At 37.5% G+C, this 22,901-nt stretch overlaps 1 protein-coding gene across 2 annotated transcripts in view; it reads left to right on the forward strand.

The window, feature by feature from the left end:
• Positions 1-22,901, forward strand: part of igsf21a (immunoglobin superfamily, member 21a) — a 302,035-nt gene that overhangs the window by 256,352 nt on the left and 22,782 nt on the right. For both annotated transcript variants that reach the window (XM_056251381.1, XM_056251382.1), the window contains exon 5: positions 13,965-14,080. In XM_056251381.1, coding sequence (XP_056107356.1) covers positions 13,965-14,080 — 116 coding nt within the window. The remainder of the gene's footprint in view (positions 1-13,964; positions 14,081-22,901) is intronic.

Genomic DNA, 22,901 nt, shown 5'->3' on the forward strand with positions numbered 1-22,901 from the left:
TGTTACTCCTCTGTAGGGCCGTGAAGGGCATCTCCCATACGGTGTGTGTTGCTATAGGACAGCGCTGAGAATTGAATTATGGAGACCAGCGGGTCCAACTCGTTTTGACCTCATATAAGTTTATGGCCCCATTTTTCTTTGGTCTGTAAATTTGGTGATATAAAAAAAGATATCTCGATCATGTCTACTGATCAACCAATTTGAACCTCAGGGGAACCATAAAGGGACTGGAGTTTAGGGGCTCTGTAAACTGCCCAGCTGCCTTTTAAGGACGGGTTTGAGAGGCCAAATCCAAGCAGATTGTGACGGGGGCTCCCAGCAGATATGCACGACTTTAGGGCTACGGGTGCCAGTCGTGGCATTACAGAAGCTGTGACGGGCACTGGGTGCCCATCTGCTGCTCTCCTGCGCTCTTTCAGCAAAAACCCTCTTCTTTGTCCCCTCGCTCTGTCGGTTTTCTTCTAAATCCTCTCTTACGTCCCACTCGTCTCCATTAAAGCTGGTGCGTTCCAAGTCCAAGCCTGCTTTTAGTAGCCAGGGGCTTCAAAGACGATGAGAAGAATAACAGTTAAAGCCGCCTATACCCATGACGCATCTTATTTCTTATCATTCGCGAGTCGCTATTGTGTGGCCAAGCTTAAGTTTAAGGGAAGCCGAGAAACAAATCGACCCAACTCGTAAAAGAAAGTTGGAAGAAAGTTTGGGAAGAATTGTATCTGGTTAACATGACATTTAAATAACAATAGCCGTGGGCCTTGAAGTTCAGTTCTGCGTCAGAGACTTTTGATGATTCCTAAGTATCTATAGAAGCTCAGCTCGAACAAAAGAGCCACACAGATGACAGCTTTCACCACAGGGTGATGTGTTAACGAAACCATACGGCGGCAAATGGACGAATGGGTCCAGAAGGGAGCATGCACAGGCCCACATGGAAACCAACATCGCTTAATGACATCAGTGTGATTAATGAGCTCTGTAACTGGTGAACTTGTACAAAGTGACACCAGCGTTTGGCACGGTCTGTCAGTCCCATCTCCCACCCAACAGACAAAGTGCATTTTGAAGCCCCTGCAATCTCATGGCACTGCAAAGGCCCACTTTCAACGTCAAGCTGCTCCCTTCCTCCCCTAAGAGGAAGTATAGAGCGACCCCGATAAGAGCTGACAGCACAGTAATGACGAATGCAAATGAAAAGGGCGTGGGGCAAATGCAAATGCTAAAAGCACAATGGGCTTTGCGATTCAAATGCGCTCTAGAGCCTTTTATCTCATGGCACTGCTCGTCCTGGGAACACTATTTCAAAGGGCTGACTCCAGTCTCCGAGCTTCTTTCTACTGCCTTTTCTGTCTTTCCCAAAGACTGCCCTCTTGCTAACGTAATGACAGTGAAGCCTGCATCAATACAGGCTCAGACAATGCAAAGTGACGGTCAAGTACACATCAAGTGTGTCATTTGAGATTTAACTAGTGCCGCTAGTGCGGCATAAAGGTAGTTTACCGACATTCAAAAGAGCTATTTTTAAATCTACAGTACCAATGTACTTTGCATGTCAATCTTTGTTGAACAACACTTAAATGAACAAAAACAAATTTAGATTTCAATATTTAATTAGCATCTTTATTAATTAATTGTGGTAATAAATTATGGGGATCATTTGTAATGTGCTGACTGACATTATGAAAATGTTTGCTCAATGCTGTTAGAATGTTGTGTCATCCACATCATCATGTCGTTTTTATTCAGAAAGTTATATTCATCTCTTTGTTTGTTGAACATGAATTCAATGAAATTTTAATTTAAGTTAAAAAGTAGACATTAAAATATTATATATATATATTGATAAATATTTCAAATTCAATGTTCATTCATTTTAGTCAACTTTAAAGAGAGATTTTTTTTAAATTATGGCCATGAAATTGTTGGGGACGATTTGTCATGTTTGAGCTGACATTATGAACATGTTTTTTTTAATGCGTGTTTTCTTGTTACTTATTTTTAAATCTACCAATCCATACCTACTGTATCTCTGTCCTCTTTCTTGTTGCAGTAATGCCTAACACTGTATACTTTATTAGGCTACATACTGCAGGTGAATTGTACATTACCACAGATTTGGTAAACATTCCAGCAATCGAGTTATGTATGAACCACCACTTTTTGAAGAGATTACTCGCGGCAAGGATGCATCTCATAAAGATAAGTTGTAGAGCTGGAGTTTTGTTGCATGTTCGCTGCGGTTGTCATCAGTGGTAGATCCTGTTAGAGCGGCAATGTTCTCTCCTGCACAGCTCTCATCTGCAATCCGCTCTCCATTCCCGTGATATCACAAAATAAAGTGCATCACTCTTGATGTACATCCACTGACTTAAAGCTGCAATTTTGTTTTATTAAAAATATTGTATCATCCTTACAATCAGGACTCTATTGAAATCCAGAATCTTTTAAGAATTTGTTTAGAAATGCCTGATAAATTTGATTAGTTTACTTGGCTAGTAATGCCAATGACTTAGACATTAAATTATTGAACTATTCACAGTCATTACCAATGTATCACCGACTAGAGATTTTTTGTGTGCATTGTCAAATTTCAGATCCATTAAATTGATTAATTGTGTCTTAAAGTACCTGATGATATCCACAATGGATACAGATCAGCAGGCTGGTTCTCTACAACACAGTAGGATATGATTGGTACCATTGACTTCTGTACATGGCAATGATACCTTTTTAGTGCACCTGAAAGAGAGCAATGCTTCTTTCCCATTGTATGTTATTGGCTTCTTCAGATGCAGTTATGGAGTTTTCTGATGCCTGGTCTGTAGACTAGTTTAAAGTCAGAGCAGAATCTTGCGGTCTCTCAGAGCAAGTCTGTGTGTCTAGGTTCAAACTGAATGAAAGTATCTGTTCTGCCTCATTTCAAAGTATGAACGGTTATGTCATTCAAGACTGTGAATAATACATTGCTGTTCAGATGATCCTATGCTAGTGTTTACTTCACAGGGAGGATACATCAAATGATCTCTTGAGAATGAAGCCTTTTTATGTGCCATACCATAGTGGAGTGCAGAAAAGACCTTGAATACGCAATCCGCCGTTACAAGTTCTGCATCCGTAAGAAGAACATAGCTAAGTCCAGTTTAAGCATATCACAATAAGAGACAGACATAAAAAGACTTGATCATTATTTTAAATCGACCTAATAGTATTACAGCATTCATTTGCAATTCACACTATTGCACACAGCAGGGAGAAGCAATGCTAAATGCAAATAATAAAATGTGACTAACCATTTAATCATACATGGGTAGCAAATTAAATGGGCTTACCAGCTTTTGAAAGGGAGATGAAAACGCTTCCTATATCTTTTGTGCCGTGTGCCCAATCAAACTCAACAGTATTTAGCTGCAAATTCAACTGCCACTTGGTAGAAGCTATCATCCTGGAAAACCATGAAAGAAATGTGATGCAAGGTAAAATAAAATATGACTCTGATTACATTTAATACCATCTGAAATGAGGATAAACATGGTTTGCACTGACCACTATGTTTTCTGTACAGTGAATTATTGGCTCCCGAGAGCATATAACCATTGAAATCCATTGAAAGAGACATTCAGAAACTAAGCATTAAAAAAATAGTTGTTGATAAGATGTATAAGTTGGCATTATTATTATTTTATTTTACTTTATTTTAAAAAGTTTTTCATCATTTTTTTATTTCAGAAATTCTACTATATATAAAATATGATTAATATTGTATTTATTATATACAATGTGGGTACTTTGTGTGCATTTAGTGTGATAAAAAGTGTATTCCTGAAGAGAAACCATGTGAGAGTCTGATCGTGCTGTATGTTGAAGACATTGTAGACAAAGGTCATTTTCTGAGGTTACATGCAGTTTAATATTCACTTCTAATTCCAAGCGGCTCATAATACATTAATTTCATGGTGGGTCCCTCTGGAGTAACTTTGGGTTAAATGTCAATGGTGATACAGAAGGACTATTTGTAACTGTCCAATTCCCAGATCTCTGAACCCAAAAACTTTGTCATACCTATCCAATCAATTCTTGACTGTTAGACCTGAAGAACCTTCCCATATATTTCTGAATGAGTTGTTTGATTTGTGCCAGCATAAATTTCAACCAAAGTTAGATAATGTGATTGCTTGTTGATAAGTGCTATTTAAGGCAGTTCATTGAATTAATCAGGAAGGTTTTCAATCAAATGCCTCAGTGGTTTTGTGTGATTATCTGTCATTTCCTTTATTCTACTCCTATTAAAACTGTTGATAAACTGTTTGATGAAACCTACTGTAGTCTGACACCTCTATGTTGTAGTCAGACTCAAATGTATGAAGACCTCTACAAACACTGGCTGATTAGTCTCAAGATGCAAAATGTGGCTCACCACTAAAGAGACACCTAAATAATCCATTAGGAAAGTTATGAGTATATGACTTCCCCTGAAAAAGAAACAGATTTGATCGGCGTCCGCTGCGTTTTGACTGAGAACCCAATAGATCTTAGTAACAGATGTCAGAGGAGGGTGAGAAGAGATGTAGACCCCTCCTTTCCCTGTCTCATAGGGCCACTAAATCCTTTAATTACCAGGCCAACGAGATGTGTCTACTGGGAGCTCTCGGATAAATGTCCCTGTTCCTCAAATAAAGGGAAAAAAGTATTTGCAGTTATTTTTTAAAGAGAGCAATGTAATGGTGCTTCAGGCTATCATACAGCAAAAGGATCATGGCTGCTCCTATTAGGATCAGTGGTTTGACGGTGTGGCTTATGAAAGGATGGAATGTTCACACACTTTTTCAAAGAGGAAACATGACAGTGGAGTGGTGAAACATTTATTGTATGCTCTTTTATAAAGAGCATTTTTTTTGTCATTTCTGTGCAATTACCAAATGGAATCCCAAAAATTACTGTTATATTACAAAGGACCAATCTCCCCATTTGCTGTTGGTCAGTCAAGCAGGTAGCTCCGCCCTCAACTCACGTCATTGGTTGAGCCACTGTTGCTATGTTTGGCTGATTTGGGATGTTCAAACAAATAGAGCAATGTTTTGTTGGTATTGCCAGTGTGTGTGCTTTTCAGAGAACTGATTAGAAGGGCTTATTATTGTTGTCTGAGCATATTAAAGGGATATTTTACCCAGAAATTAACATTTTTATCATCATGTGCTCACCTTCATGGCATTCCAAACTTGTAAGACTGTCTATCTTTTGTTGTGTAAGACTGTGTTGGTTGATGTTTTAATGCAATTACATTAACTGACGACCCAAGCTTTCAGGCTTCAGAAGGGACACAAGTGCATTATAAAATTTGTCCATATGACCCTTGCGCTATGTTTCAGTTTATGTAAAGGCATAAGACAGATTTGTGTGAAGAACAGACCAAACTGAAAATATTGCACATCCATGAGAGTTCACCAGAAGAGTAGTGATGTCTGATTCATGAATGAATTGTTAATTTAAATCTTTTTAATGAATTGGTTGTTTCGGCTAAATGATTTGTTCATGAATTGGACCGATTCGCTTCTCGAGATCAACTCACAGAGTCAGTGATCCAGTTGCAGCAGTTAAAACTCACTGGAGGTGAATTAGTGGTCAGTGAAGAACAGCTTAAATTTCGGTTTGTTTCTCACTCAACACTATCATGTAATTCCAGAATAATTTAAATTTTTTTGTGAAATATTCCTTCAAACTAAAATTGGCACAAAATTTCACACTTTACATTACTTTTAACAGCTGGCAGACGGACATTCACAGAAACATGCCCGGACTGACTTTGGTTATGAGTTCTGTTGTCATCATGTCCTCGTGTTCAGATTTGAGTTAACAGTAACATTGTGCCATTCACATATAATAATTCATCTTAAGAGCCACCAAGGAACAACTATATCTGCCAACCAACCAACCAATCAATCAGATTTATTGAGAATTTTTTAAGGCTTCATCTCAGTGCCTGTGGCAGATTTAGGAGACTTGTGCAATGAATCGAAAAAGATTTACTTTAGGGTCAGTGAGGAGACCAGTGAACCAACTCTGGTGATTCTTATTTTATATACATCACAACAAAACCTATAGGTTTATAGTGACCTTCCTTGTGTGTTTCTCTTTTGTGGAGCTTTGTTTAGAGCAGGAGTAAAATTCCAAGTGGTCACAACAGCAGTGATTATTTTCCAACTTGATCATCTGAGAATAAAAATGACTCATTCAGTAAACATTCAATATTGTTTATATTTATATATATATAATATATATCAGCTTTTTCTTTGACTGTGATATTGAAACTTGATAAAATAAGACAGAACTTACACCGACGGGAGACAAGTGTGACGAAGTTGACAAAATGGCCTCCTCTTTGAAAATACCATGTTTTCTGTCTCAATTTAATGTAAATTAAATGAAAAAATGTACTTAAAAAAACACTCTAGAACCTTGATAGTTTCATCAAATCGAGTGTGAAAAAGCTGTAATTCCATCGCATCAATCAACATTCATAATCTGTTAAAGGATTAAACAAGGTATTGTTGTGTGCCAAGCATACCAGCCATAGAATTTAATCGTTTCAAACATTCTATCAAGGATTATTCTAAAGTCTTGGCTTTTTAGATTTCCCTACTGACAAAATCCTGAGCGGCTCTAATTTCTCTTATAAACTCCAACGCAAACTGTGGAGTTGAGGTGAGTCTCATGATGCCTTTGTAGTTTATTATGAATTTGCCATAGTATGAGTTATTGATAATATTGCATATATTTCTTCAGTGCCTTTCTTTACCCATGTTAAAAAGTGTAAAGCTCATTATTTGGGTACAATTAGTAGCCTATTGTGTCTGTGATTATAACATGGATGTTAAAATACCGTACTTTCTTACAGTTTAATCTGCAGATACAACTATATGTATGTGTATGTACACATAAAACTACTAATATAAAGTACACAGGCTTTTAGTGGTGGGGTTTTTCTGTGACTCTTTCAGCAAGTCACAACATTACACCAATAGATGGCAGCAAATGACTTATGAGTGAGTCAATGAATCATTCATGCAGCATTTTTGTTCATTTAAGAACAAAACAAGTTACTATCTTCATGAGTGCTTGAATGAATAAATAATTTAACATATTCATTCAAAATCGCTGATTGTTTCACGAATGAAACTGGTTGAATTTAAAATTCCATACTACTCTTACTATATCTGCTATATATTTATATGGCAGAAATAGTAAGAGTAGAATTCTAGTATTCTAGAGTGAGTCATTGAATCATTTGTTCAACCAATTTGGTCAAAAAGAGATTCATTCATGGAATTAAATACCACCTCACTTTGTTGCTTAGAGATGCATAATGGTTTCGTTATCATTGGAACAAAAACAGACAAGTAATTGGCAATACTTTGTCTAAATTGTTGCTCCATATTAACCGTTTAGAACCGGCTGTGTCGTCGTCGACACATACCAACAAGCTGTATTCATTTTACCGTAACTCTTCAACCGTTTGCAATATCAAAACCATTCAAATTGCCCCTGACAGTAGAACTTTTCGGCAATATACGGCTTATTACGGTAATTTCATGCTTTCCATCAGCAAATGACAGCAGCTTTCTGGCAGAGCGGGAAGGAAAGATTTGAACAGAGAGATACGAAGCGCGGCAGGTTAGAGTGTTTTGGATTGCATAAAATAATAAAAGAAACAAACAAATGCATGGCGAAAGAAGTGGTAGACAGCAGAAGAGGGGATTGGGATGATTTTTAATTAAACTTGAGAGGCGTTAGTTTATGAAAGTTTTTGTTTATTTCGTTCGTGATTTTTCTGTTTTTTTCTTAATAAAAATCAGTAAATTTATTCTCGTTTTAAATTCTATATTTTAAAAACTCACCACACACAATAATGGTCAATAACTGTAATTTGTTGAAAGCTAATCTTTTTCTGAAGAAAATGACACCTTGCACATGAAGATAGCACATTGTTTTAGAATTTTACAGTAAAAAAAATCTAAATATGTGAAAAACACCTATTTTAGCTTCAGGTTCTAAAGGGTTAACTTGTTGAATAAAAGCAATGTCTCAATCGCGGTCCTAAAACTTCTTTAATCATGTACTAACATTCCATCAATGATTATTGAATGTGTTTGTCTTTACTGTTACGTTAGCATTATAAATTACCAACAATTTATGAACTGAAACATGTGAATATTGACTGAAAGGAGACCTGCCATCACAGCAGGAGAGAATTTATCAGAATTACCTTGCATAGTAGGCTAATCATATCTCTAATCATTTTGCAATCAACCTTACTATCATTTTGGCATCAAATCTATGGTAGAATTTAGTAAAAGGGTTAAGCAGAAATCTAGTCTGGCTAATTCAGATGATAAGGCCAATAGTTTTTTTCTGACAGGCATTGGTTTGTATCGGTATGCTTGGCTCATTTCGTGAAGCAGTTGTGAGAGCACATGGTTAATTAGCCTTGACTAGCCACTGCTATAAACAGACACCACGGGGTCTCATCCATCAAGACCACTGTGAGCATTTAACAAACAGAACATTTAACATTCTCTTTTATGGCTCTGGGACGCCATCAATTCAGAGCCAGCGTTCTGCGTCCTGGTTGTGCGTGCAGGTGCGTATTATATTCCCCTCCTCGATATCAAGTGACAGCATATCATTCTCCAATTTAGGACAAGTCTCAGTTTCCCAGAGAGCTAATAGTGTTCGCTAAGGTTAATTTCCTTCCATACATCTGCCATCAATAAGCAATTAGGTGGTGAGGAAACAAAAGCTCTCAAACCTTCACACATTCTTCCATCCTTTTTCTTTTAATCAATTAATTTCAATTGCACATTTATTGGAGAATGGCACATGGATTTAGACTTAAAGTGACACTCTGAAAAAACTTTATTACCCTTGGCTTCCTGATATGCAATCTTTATTTCATCCTCTGCCTGCTTAGTATGCAAGGGTTATTGATCAAGTGATTCATAACAGATGTCCTGAAGGGACTTCTTTAAAGGAATAGTTCACCCAAAATGAAACTACTGTCAAACATGTATGGCTTTCTCTCTTTTCTTTTTCTTTTTCTATTTCCCTTTTTTTCTTCTTTTTTTCTTTTTTTACTTTTTCTTTTTGTGGAGCACAAAATATGACTTTTTGAAGAATGTCCTTGCTAGTATGATCAATATGATGAAAGTGAACAAGAACTGAACTGGCACTGTCGGGCTCCAAAATGACAAAAAAAAAAACAACAACAAAAAAACATTAAAGTATCAAAAATGTTAAATTCCAAGTATATTCCATTCAATAGTTTTGCATAAGTAGCAAACCAAAAATGAATCATTATTTACTGAAAACCTCTGTGTGTCCATTCACAAATACATGGGAAAAGTAGCTTTGTCTGATTTGTAAAGTATGAGTCTGATCATTTTGATGAACCGGTTGATCCAGTTCACAAAAACATCTGAATGATTCATTAACGAATCAAAGTGATGTGGTTCTTGAGTTCTGTTCACTGACTCACTAATCTGGTGCCAGTGGTTCAGGGCTCACAGGAAGGGAAAATTATCAGTGAATAAAAACAAAATTGTCAGTCTGTTTGTCCCTCAAACTATCACGGTTTCAGTCATGTAGACCACTTTAGTTTAGTTTTATAACACTTTTGCCTCCTTTTTGAAGCTTGAAAGCTAATTGCATGAAAAAGCGACCTTTCTTTCTTTTGTGTTCTGTTTGGTGAATAAATTATGATAAAATTTTCATTTTTTGGGGGGTGAACTAACACTCTAATCCCCTGCTGATATCACATGCCTTTTGTCATCCTTTCAACATGCAAAAAAATAATAATAAAAAAACACTCAACACAGGTCCTAACTGAGCAGAAGCAACATCCAATTGTCTCAGCAGGGTGTGAAAGGGAATTTGCAGGAAGTGTTTTATGTGATAATGCAGCTGCCTGAATAGTCAATGCCCACCTACGCTGGCGCGTTGACAGGGGATCATAAATCGCTTGGTGCTTGTAAAAAAAAATGCAGACGTGATAAACCCCCACGCCCCTTTTCATCCCTGAACAGCTGATAAAGTCAGCTCATTCCGGCTGACAGGTTGGCTTAAATTAAGGCTATTCAAATGGAGAACTGGGAAGGGGTTTGTTTTCAAGCCTTCCTGCGTCATATCTTTTCTACGTTAAGTACCAGGAAGTCCGTCTTTGTCTTCCCCATGGATCCCCACAGGCGGTCAAGATATACGCTTCTGCTTTTCCGATGTCATGACATGCTCGTATGGCTCCCCAGTGGAGCTTGGCAGGACTTGGTTGATATTATATGCATAAAGCTTCACACATCGTCTTAAACAACTCCGGTTTCACACACACGGCCTTTATGACCGGTGCTTTTTATGTTTAAGATAGCTGCTGGAATGCCGAGCACTATAACAGCACCCCGAGGACCGTACATTTGCGGTGCTGCATCGTAGGTGGTTGTATCTCATTTCAATGTGATGGGTCAGAGTCTTCGCAGACTAAGAAACCCAGCTTTGAAACTCCCTGTGGCCCTACCACGATCCTCTCATCTTCCAGACTTCCGCTTCCTTCCTCTTTTGCCTTAAGAGTTTTCTGTACAACACTGCTTCTTTACTCTGAACTGGCTCATATGAGAAGTCGGGCTCCCATTGACAGAATAAAGCTACGCTGACATGCTCCAAAACCCCCAACCATGCACAACCACATCTCCACTTGAAAGTGCATTGGATATACACAAGATTTCAGAATCTGTTTCAAAGGCCAAAGAATGTTAAAGCTGGTATGGAGATTTAGCGTTCAAACACTTAATAGGGAATAACTATGCATGTCATTACGTAGGAAATGCAGCTCTGAAATGCAGTTCAGAATCATTTATACAAATTTAATTTACTATATAATGTGGTATGTCACAAAATTTGGCCAATTTTAGATGAAGAAATCAAAAGTAGGGCTGTACAATTAATCAAAATGCAATATGGACTAGTCTTTGATTATAAAACCGCAATAAGACTGATATTTAAATCTGAACCCTGCTATTTCTGTGTGTCTGTGAATGAACGTGGCAGTTTCGTCTACTGCACATACTTAAACACGTGTGATGCTTGTGTTGTTTTCAGTATCTGCCGACTCACTATACGAGGACGCTTCATGAACTTCACTCTCCAGAGATCTCCAGAGCTGCTCTGAGAGTTCACTTCACAAGCATTTAATTTCAAATAAAAGTTTGGTTTACCTTGAATAAATTGTGTCAAAAATCTATTACAATAAATGACAGAAATTCTATGTACAATAGAATGCACTCAGAATATACAATAGATTGTACAGTATCAGTTCATGTAATTACATTTTTAAAGATTAATTTAATTTAATTGTCTTGTGCATTAATTTAATTACCGCCTGTGTGGAATAAAGTTGTATTAAAATTTAAAAATGTAACATTTAAATAAACCATTAAAATAGAATTCAGAAAAATTTTAATTACACAGAAATTGGGAAAAAAATAAAACAGATGTCACGGATCCTTAAAAAAATGTAATTGTATAAGTTTCATGATTTCAATAGATTATACATTATTTTGGATTACTAAAATTTAAATCTAAAATGGAATCCAGAAAAATTAAATCAGGAAAAAACTGAATCCTAAATTTAGTAAAAAAATAGTGGTGCACGATATATCGTCCGCCGATATAATATCGGCCGATATGGTCAATTTTTTACACATCGGTATCGTTCCGATGTCAAAATAGGGCCGATGTGAACAGGCCGATAATCATTCCTGTGTATTTGACGTGTGTTTAGATGTGAGTGTGGGGGCGGGGATGTTTGTTTTTGCACGAGCACATACATTACGAGCGCAAATCGTGTCAGTTTAAACATCAAGCACAAGAAGACTGGAACTTGCGCGCTGTTTTCTGTCAGCCTCACTAAGGCATATTTTTGTCCCGCCAAAGCCTTATTTGACCGGAGAGTGATGTAGATGACTGACTGCTGCGCTTGTTTAACTGAGAGAACGAGCAGAGAGAGTGAAAGCCCCGGTCGCGCGCGCACCGTCTTCAAACTGTTTTGCTCTCTCTCCCTCCCTCGCGCATATTAATGAATTGAGTTGACTGAATATGAATATGGTAAAAGGTCGGAAGACCGAAGGTTTTTTTTCTGAACTACCGCTGGTTGTGAGTTGTGCTAAAATAACGTGTTGCCTTATCTTCTCTGAAAAGCTTTCCACACATTCAGATGACATAAACCACACTTTCAATAAACAAAAAAAAATCTATCTAGTGATGAAATGTTTTCTGTGTTGAGACAAATCTTGTGCGATGCCCTAAACTGCCTGGATAATCACACATGTGCCGTGGTCCGTTAATGACACGTCCGATTCGCGAACTAATGACTCATTTGAACCGATTCACTTTAATGAATGGTTAAAACAACTGATCTGTCCAACACTGAACTCAAGAGACATAAATCGGAAACACTTTACAATAAGGTTCCATTTATTAAAGTCTAGTTAACTACATTAGTTAACATTCTATTAATATTAGTTTCTATGTGGATTTACTCCATGACAAAACCACCCCAGTCATTCTTTCCAAATAGAGCTTCAAGTCATCTGGTGAAATTGTTTTTTATATACAGGGGTGCACATAACTTTTTCAGTGAGTTACTCAGGTGAGTACCAGGAGATGGTGTTTGGTACTCACCCCATATGTAGCGTGGTCTTAATAAGTGCAGTCCTCCTCAGTGTAGAAGCTGTCAATCACAGCTGTCAATCATGACATCACATTCCCGTTTTTATAGCATCAAATAACTAACTAAAGACCGAACTTATTTTAAAAAACGAACACTTAAATTTACATTAGCGTGAAAAAAACGACCTAAAATGACAGAAAACATCTTTGGAAAAATTTAATTTGAAGTGCAATTTGATTGTGTAGTTCATTAGACTTCATGGTGAGGATTTTGAACAACTCACTATAGCTGTGTCAGCCGGTATTTTGTCAGTCAAAAATAGTCGATCTCCGAATGCAACTTAACAGGGAGGAGAGTAAAGATGGAAAGCTCCTAAAGCTTAGTTCCATATAAATTCACGGATAATTTGTTGTTTTGTCGTAAGTGAAAAACAATATTGACCTTGTATTTGAAAAAGGATCCTCATATAAGAAACAATACTAAAATTCAGAGTCAGTTCAGTTCGCATTCGGAGATCGACTATTTTTGACTGACAAAATGCGGGTGTTACTGTTCCGGCGGACACAGCTACAGTGAGTTGTTCACTATCTTTCTTTTTAGAAAACTGTGTACACAAACAATGTTCTCAATGCTCGAGTTCATGTGTAGAGCCCCTGGTGATACTTCCAGCAAAGTTTCATGTTGTGTCGAGCCTTCTTAGTGTTTTAAAAATAGCGATTTTGATGCTATCATATACGTGCCCCTAGCTCTCCCATTCAAAAGGCAATTTGACCGAAAACGAAAATACGGTCAAACTTAAAAGTGGCGTTTCCATTCTAATTATGCTTTTAAATGAAAGTTTGCCTCGGGTAGATTAACAAAAAGATCCTAGGTTGCATTTTGGCGACAGTTACCCTTTAAGTACGCAAAGGCGCGTAATAACACAAGTGGCATTACGCATTTCTGATTTATGTCGCGCATGCGTACCTGCGTACCAGTTATGTGCACCCCTGTTTATATAGCAATATATGTCGCAGAAAAATAAAATATCGCAATATCATTTTGTACCAATATCGTGCAGCCCTAATCCTCGCTAGGTGTTTTCTATACAGAGATATCGACATCGGTAAATATCGGTATCGGCCATAACAGCAATATTAATATCGGTATCGGCCACAATTTTCACATCGGTGCATCACTAGTAAAAAATAAATTAAAAAAAGAACAGATTCCGTAGGGCCCTGCAGAATGTTTATCGATGTCTTTCTCTTTCCCACAGCTCCACCCAACAACATCTCAGTGGTGGCAGAGAACACGCCAGCACCATTCAGCCGCTACCAGGCCCAGAACCTCACTCTGGTCTGCATTGCCAAAGGAGGCAAACCAGCTCCATCGGTGAGTCCCTGGCAATGTTATACACAAACACATTCTGTTTATAAATAGGCATCATTTACATTTGAGAGATGTCCCTAAGACTTTTTTTGCCATGGTCGATTTTGTCCCGACCACTTTATCAAGTAGCTTACGGCAATAATGCAGAGGAGGCATATCCAGTTGTCGAACAGTTTGTTTCATGTATGTTTTAATTAGGGGTGTTCTGGCACTGAAATGTGTTATTAATTTTTTTTTGCTGATTTTCAAATTTTCAGTCACTGTTTCGCAGCTTGTTACAATATTCATAACCACAAACCAAAATGCTTGCAAATAGGTCCCCACTTGTAATGTGTCAATAGGTCACAATTGTTTCTTGAGCCCTTGAATTGTTTAGCAAGATTAATTAGCAGTGTTTCCACTGTCAGGCCAAAAGCCATCGTGCTAGTGCGTGCCAGGGCCAGTCGCATTTCCACTGTCACTTCCAGGGCTTAATCAGGCCTCATCGGGGCTCCCTCGGGGCCAACGGCCAGGGGTTTTTTGCCCGCCGAGTACCTTGGTCCAAAGCGAGCCAACTGGTGTTTGAGGAGTGGCCATGAACAGAGGCGGAGTTTACCTGAGTCAGGAGTCGGTCAACACCTCTGCTCCTTTCCCATGTTTTTATATCAGGCTACCAGCTAACTTCAACATTTAAGACATTTTAAACAATTTGCAGCTCAAAACTCACTTTTAGACACCAGCGAATGTTTAAAAATAACCTCCATGCGATCCGATGGGGATTCTGATCACTGGATGAAGCACAAATATATTTATATGCGATGCAAAAGGCTACTTATGCTAACAATTGCGATAATAAATACACATGTTTATGGAAAATATCAGAGACTGCTTGTAGAACGTAGTCAAATCATGTATTTTATAATCATGTATTTATTTAGTTTAATGTCTTATCTGTCTCTTCCCTGTGCCTTTGTTAACACTGGACTAATGCATCTGCATATGTCATAAAAAAACATGCACTATGGTTAACTCGTATACATAAAAACTCCTGTAACAGTTTAGAGAGACGAGAGAGGTCACTCAAACCTCATCAGATCGCATAATTTAGTGGAAAATTTATAGAAATGTTCAGTCTTTCTTTCTAAAGAAATGTGACGTTAACATGATATTTTAGCAATATTTTTCTAAATGTGTAAGCCTTTAAAAAGCCTTAATGGAGTTGCTCTGTGGATTCTTGTGATCACAAATATATGGAATCAGGCGCAAGCGAATAGGTATGTGTTCTCTTTTTATGTGAAATGGTAAATACCAGTTTGATTCAGCATGATTGATGTGCACTCCTGACACAAATGAATAAATTACTGTCACTGTAATATTTTTACTGTAAAATATTGGTCAAATATCGATGCTGGAATCTTAAGTCTTTAATTAAAGACCAAGCGTTCGCTTCTGTCATGCTCATTTTGCAATCAACGAGTTTGTGAAACTAGTTTACAGTCAGCTGGTGAAACAGTGGAGTTGTGTGACGTTGTTCTATGGAGGTGTGTTAAGGGCGGGTTTTAGGGCAGTGCTGTGGGGCTACTGGCCTGACAGTGGAAACACAACTTGATTTGGGGATTGGTGCTTGAGGTCCGAGGCTATTGGCCCCCGCCCGGCACATTGTTAGCCCTGGCTCGCACTGGCCCGACTGTGGAAAAGTGGCTATTATTCCTTCAAACCATTTTGAATTGGTTGTTCAATTGACAATTTCAATCTCAATGTCATTGTTGACTTTATATGGACTCTTTTATCAAAATGGTAGAAGATAATGTGTGCATAAATCTAGTTTACCCAAAACTGTCATAATTTAATCGCCATCACGTTGTTCCAAATCTGGATGACTTTCTTTGTCCTGTGTAAGAGAACAATGTTTTGTCCATACAATGAAGGTAAAACAACACTTTACCCCTACTTAAATTGTATGATTTTTTTTGTATTTCACAGAAGTCATACAGGTTTAAAACAGCTCGTATTCACTGTTTGTACAGTGATTGTGAATAGGGTAGAGTGCAAAGACCCTATGTCTTTGAGTCTTCTCATTGAAGTCAGTGGTGTTTTTTTTACAGCTCACACACCTCAACCTTATGAATGTCATCCACACCAGCTACGCTTGAGTTCAACTAGCAGTTTGTGAAAATCCTACGAGCCCATTAATCACGCTCTGTGGGCGCTTCGTAATGTATTCCGGATCTATCTTACCCCCATCTTCAGCAATTAAGACCCCAGCGTGATAGGCATGTGGTGTAAAAATGATTTCCACCTCCCTACCTGAAGAGTCACATTCCTGAGCACTATAGGGCTGACCAGCTCTGGCCTTCATTAGCACAAAACCCGTGAGTGCAAGTCCCAAGGAGGGTTCAACCCGCCGTTCCTCCTCTCATTACCAGCCAATCCACTGTCATTCATTCACACAAGACAGCCTGCGCTTCCTCATCAAACACCCAGGTAGACCCGCCAATGCAGACAAGCGACATGAGCCAAGAAACAGCAGTTAAATTAGAGCTGAAAAGATCTTTGTCAAAGGTTCCTGGATGTCTGGGAGGCTGATGAGGCTCCTGCAATAATATTTTTCAAAGGAGTTTCAAATCTGGGCTGGTGGTTGAATGTGGCTTGATTTGTGTCGTCCTCGATAGCGAATGAGCTGGTTCTTTTGGATGTGTGAAAGACAACTTATTCAGAGATATAAAGGTTGATTCTTACTTGCAATGTGTGAGATTATTTTCCACATTTTCATGTGAATACATTTTGAAATAAATGTGTTTCTAAAACTTATTGCTGTCAAAAAGATTGTGATAGTGATTTTTGTTTGTTCAGGTAAACAGTCTGTTAACCGCGATCTTCCTGATTCTCACATTATCATCAGTAATTAGTTTGAATCTTTTGGAGATTATGGCAGTTGCACAGTCAAAATAAGGCACATAAATATAGAAAATGTTATAAATAAGGTAAAACTTTACAAAAAAGGTCACATTATTTATAAATTGCATCGGAGATTATTTTAGTGTTGTACTCTTTTCTTTTATTATTAACTCTAAACACCAGCGCTGGCTAAACACCAGCGTTTAAAAAAAAAAAAGTTGCCAGCCACCGCCAGTGTTTTTGATCATTTTCACTAAATTTTCATTGCCCCCAGAATATTTTGTTGTATGAATATCTGAACATGCCTCTTTCTATATCAAAAGAAAGAATAGAGCCTTTGCTTTAAAAACAAAACAAAAAAAACATCAATTTATTCTAGCTTTGTGCAATCTTTTTGTTTTATCAACACTTGGATGTGGGTAAGTTTCATAAAAAGCAACATTTTTGGCAAAAAAGTGAGAAAAATGAATTTTTTGTCAAAGACTACGTCTGGATCAGTTTCAGAACGATGATTAAAACATAGAGTAGATTGAGTCCATCAACACCCCCAAAGCTTCACAGTCATATAGCTTGTTCTGGGTCGACATTTCATTCGGTAACATTTGGCAGTTTTGATTTATATGCTGTTTAATGTTGATTATTGCATTATTTTACATGTGCATCTGCTTACATATGCTATCGCTTGTTATCTGCCTCTTCTTCGCCTGTGTTTTGATCAGGATATTCAGTACTCTTTCAGAAGATGTTTAATAGTGCCCCCTACTTTATAACAGTGAAAACACGGAAAGCCGGAAATTTCCTTTAATGGGGGGGAAGCGTTGTCTTAATGCGAAGAGTTAATGCTGATTTGGGCACTGAAAATAAGTTTATTTTTATTTATTTTTGAAGTATTTGTCAAAACAAAAGCATTTTAAGGTTGTATCATACAGGATAGAATCTAATTAACTTTATTAAGTAGGCCTATATACTCTAGTATCGTGTGGTAATTAATTATGTGGTTGAAAAATAGGGAAAGGGTGGAGCAGTTTCGTGGATTTTGATAAGGCTCAATGGGACCAGAACTGGATGGGGAAAAAATCTTTTGCCAAATTATATTACATCTCATGTGGATTTCTGCCTCTATTCTGTGTTCAAATCTTAGAAGCTCTGTAAAACAAAGTTTTGAAATTAATTGTATTCAAGAAGTAATTTGGTGTCTCTGGAACTGAAACGGCCCCATTAAGGGAGAACAATGATGTCAAAGTCTCCTTGTAATCGACTGTACTGTTAAATAAATAAACAAACAAATATGTACTGTAACACTTGGGGCATTATTTAGTTATTTACTAGGGAAGTCTCCATTGACCTAGACCTAGATATAACTTTAAATTGTTCTTTCTTTTACCGTCTAGTTGTTTAGTTCTACATACAAAAAGCAATATTCTGATCTGGATCAATAGCAAATAATGACAAAGACAAGTGATGAAAATGGCATGGAGTTAAAAAATATATATTTAAAAAAAATCACATAACCAAATATAAAATGCAATCTTAATGCTTTTAAGAGAATCAGAAAGCTAACAATAGTCCCTAAGCAAGTTTTAACCGAACCAAACTAATATGTATCTTGAATTGCAGGACGATTATTCACTTGTTAGCCTCTAGCTTTACTAAGTATACAAATAAAATAATGTTATTCTCAACAGATACAGCTGTGCTCCAGGGCCTCAGCATCGGACTGCATTTCTCTTCTGCAACTTCAAATGCCTTTCTCCTTTACTGTCTTATGATTCATCTCATTTGGGCTTTGCTGGTGTCATTGCCCCATGGCTTTCTTCTAAATCATCCAAAACATTTTCTATTTTCTTTTTCATGTGTTTACTCTCCTTATTTAACAATCTTTACTAAGTCAAATCAATGCCATGGCTTTGGAGTTTAACACCCTCTTGAAATCAATTTAACAGTCACCGTGCATAGCTTGGGGTTCAAAACACTATCATTCCCACAGTGAGCTGAGCACCAGGCATGTTCATCATCTCTGCTTTTAGAAAAGGCTGTCTTCGTTTTGTCACCGTTCAGCTCTTTTCAAACAATTTTGTCTTTCATTAGGCAGACAGAATTCTTTTGACAGATTTGGATGTTGAATTTAAAGACACAGTGCATCCAAAAATGAAATGAGACACTAGCTGTTAGGTTTCACAAATGACAAAAAAAAAATTGTTCTCAGCTCAGTGAATAACTTACATTTTAGTCTTTTCCTCACAAAGATGTGTGACTTTTTTGTTTGGTTTTGCTTTGCTTTGTTAAAATAGCAGTCCATTATTTGAGCAACAACAAGTTAAGAATGACAAAATGTTAATTTTACATTTAACTTTGAATGTGCACTAAGTAATTTTTTCTCTCTTTCACTGGCCAAGGTGGTCCTGTACTTTATTATACCTGTAGGATCACACGTTTTTGGTTACATTAGGGCAGTTACATTAAGGTACATCATGCAACTGTTGGCCCTCTAGCAGTTAAAAAACAAAACTCAGAGCCGATCCTCCCTATGCGCACACTACGCAAGTTGCGTAGGGCCCTGCAAATCATGGCCCCGCCTCCCCCTCGTGCCAAAGCGCGTCAATCAAAGTTTACAACATCGATGAGATAATTACGGTAAGCGGAACTATCCTTCTGGTCACGAAAAGAGAGACTGAGAGAAAAACACCATGTGAGTGAATTGCGGGAACAGCGATCAGGCAGACTTGTGTTCTCTCCTCTCCAAGTCTGATGTCAGCAAAGAACAGTAAAGTTAAGTTGATGTGCATCTCTCTCTATCTGTCTGTCTAACCAGCCCGATCTCATGAAAGCACGTATCTATACCACGAATTAAATTTCTCGTGCCATTTATACGGCAAAAATTGTTTTTGCGTGCATATGATAGGCCTACGCAGTTTTCGCGTGCATATGGACTGCATTTGGACTGCATTTATATAGCGCTTTCACAGACCCAATGGCCACCAAAGCGCTTTACATTTGCCTCACATTCACCCATTCACTCACTCATTCATACACCGACGGCATATGATACACACTTTTTGGCGTATAATATGCACGCACTCCACAACCCTAATCCTACCCTAGAGATTTACAGTCCGTAGCATATGCACGCAAAAAAACAAACATTTTTGGCGTATAAATAGCACGAGAAATTAAATTTGTGGTATAGATATAATACAAAGGGAAACGGTGTTTGTTTATAAACTGCAGCTCGGAAAAGATAACCGCGTCGCACGTTAACATGAGTTCATATGCGCGTGCACGAAATGAAACGCGCACTTTCAAGTAAAACATCTATGGGGACCAGTTACCAGTACAATATGGGCGTTATGGCACCCCTCATTAGGCGCTCATACTTTTAAAACTAGACAATAATTATCTAGTCTCCAAGTCAGTTTAGTTACAACTCTGCAATAAAGCAAGATGGAAAGCAATCTATTGACATTGACTATACTGCATCTAAAATGTTGATTGGCTGGACATACTGGTCAATATGGATGCACATCCCTCAGTAAATAATAACCATCAAGTATCAATTATTGCTTTTATCATTTAAAACACAGTGACATGCAATGACAAGCAATTTTAGTGTTTATTTCGCAGGATGCATTTTTGATATCAATAATTAAATTTGTACTTTTTAAAATGTGAATTATTGATATTAATATAAAATATGTCTATTTCTGATATTGGGAATTATATTTTCATTAGTACTAACTAAACGAGGGAGGATTGTAGTGGGAGAACTGGTGTGACTGTGTGGGAATGGCAAATGGTTTACATGGCTCATGGGTCAGGTAGGAGGGCCCCTTAACAGATTTTTTGCTTAGGGCCCCAGGGAGGTCAGGATCAGCTCTGACAAAACTGCATGCATTTTGCAGAAGAACATTGTTTTGGTTGTGCTTTTAGTATGTGTATACGACCCTTCACAATAGATGGTGCTTTACAATCAACTCTGAGAGCTACACATGGCGTTTTATCTATCTACATACGCCTCCATTTTGCGGTTACAACAAATCCCTCAGTTCTCAAACCAATGTTGATTCTCGTTTTATACAAGCTCTGTCACACTTTCTTTTTGTCGGTATACTCTCCTCTTTTCTGCTCTTTTTAAAACAGGTGATTCCCCGGAGGTTCAAGATTTAGCTTGCTTAACTTTTCTCACTAGTTGTGACAACTAACTTATGCCACTCCCACACCATATGTAAAGCCCTAAAATACACTTATAATAGGCTTACCATAGTGAATCAGGGCAAGACAAAAAAATGTTTAAATCATTGTTTAAATTGTGTTAATTTTGAACAAAATAAAAGTTACCTTTAAATATAACTGCTTTCTCTAGGCCAATGATATGACTCATGTGAATGTACACAAACTTATTTTTCAAAAGTATTCTTTGTTTTTAAAATGTAACATTTTAAGCATTTTGTTTGTTAGTCTCCTCGCATGGCAAATGGACTTCAAGTGGTTTTTCTTATCTTTAAATACCAGGAAGAGCAGCATTCAAAAACACAGCAGTCCATCGGCTGAGGCCAGGCTGGTGTGTCCTCTGCACAATCTGATGCTGATTGAAAGAGGGCTCGATAATCATCCCCTATATTATCTGTCATTAAGTTTGCTCGGCTCTAACTCCCGCATTTTAACCACAGAAGTAAAGCCATCATTTCTTTGACACTCCAGTGATTAAATATGACAATGTTAGGAAGTAGAAAAGGAGGCCAAAGGAACAGGCACTATTGTAAAGTCTCTAAATGAGTTTTCCACTCAAAATAGTGTGCTTGGCAATAGGCTGTATGCAGGTGCTTTCATTAGTGTCCATTCATGGGTAAATCGCTCCGCTAGCGGCGTGAAGCATTATGCTGTGGCGAGCGCATGGAATTACATCGCTGTCTGTTTGCTGCGCTCATTCAAATCCGCAGAGGTGGGGGCGCACACATGCATGTTTTGTGCACTTCTATTGTGTGAAGAATGTTGGAACACTGATGCATTCAAGACCTGAAACTAAGTTTGTTTGTTTTTTTTTTAATGTGGATGATCTAAGAACTGCCAAAAACACTTTGGCGTTGTACTACATGCTATTTTGGCTTATTTCAGCACTTACTGCATTATTGTGCAATATATCCTGCTTGGATAGACTCTACATTGGCTGCTGTGTAATTACTCTCCTTACTAAGGCGTGAGACATGAGCGCCGCATTCATGCGGAACTATTTATGGTTGTGTGGGAGTTAGACGTGTGACATCCCGACATCTCCCTAAAAGGGACTTTAGAAACTCTGCTTTTCCCCAGACAACAACCAATCAAAGACAGCCCATCAACACTGCATCAAACATGTCTGATATCTAATTTGTATTGATGGAAATGAGCATTGTGACTACGGCTGTAGATACAAGGCAATTATTGAAGGCACATAAGAGAGAAATTAATATAAGGACAATTGATTATCCCCTGTGAAAAGAAACAATGAGCTTTTTCCTGCTCGTGGTGCGATAAGACATTACCAGTAATAAGCAATGCTCTGCTGGAATGATTAATGGAGCTTACTGTAATGTACAGTAGTTATAATAACCAAGGTTATTATTATAACTTAAACTAGAACTAAAACCATTAAAAAATATTTTCGTTAATTAAAATAAATAAACTTTAACTGAAATAAATTAAAATATACAAAAACTTATTTTACTTATTTTATTTCAGCTAGTTGGCAAGGTAACATTTCAAACTAAAACTAATAAAAAATGAATAAAAATATATATAACATGGGTCGTGTTTAAACAAAACTTGCACATGTTGACTGGGAATCACATGATGGTAACAATCTACAATAAGGTTTCATTTGTTAACAGTAGTTATAATATGTTATATATATATATATATATAACATAAACTATAATGTGTGTATATATATATATATATATATATATATATA

Source organism: Rhinichthys klamathensis, unplaced genomic scaffold (assembly GCF_029890125.1).
Source record: "Rhinichthys klamathensis goyatoka isolate OS25496 unplaced genomic scaffold, OSU_Roscu_1.1 h1tg000082l_1, whole genome shotgun sequence".
NCBI lineage: Eukaryota > Metazoa > Chordata > Actinopteri > Cypriniformes > Leuciscidae > Rhinichthys > Rhinichthys klamathensis.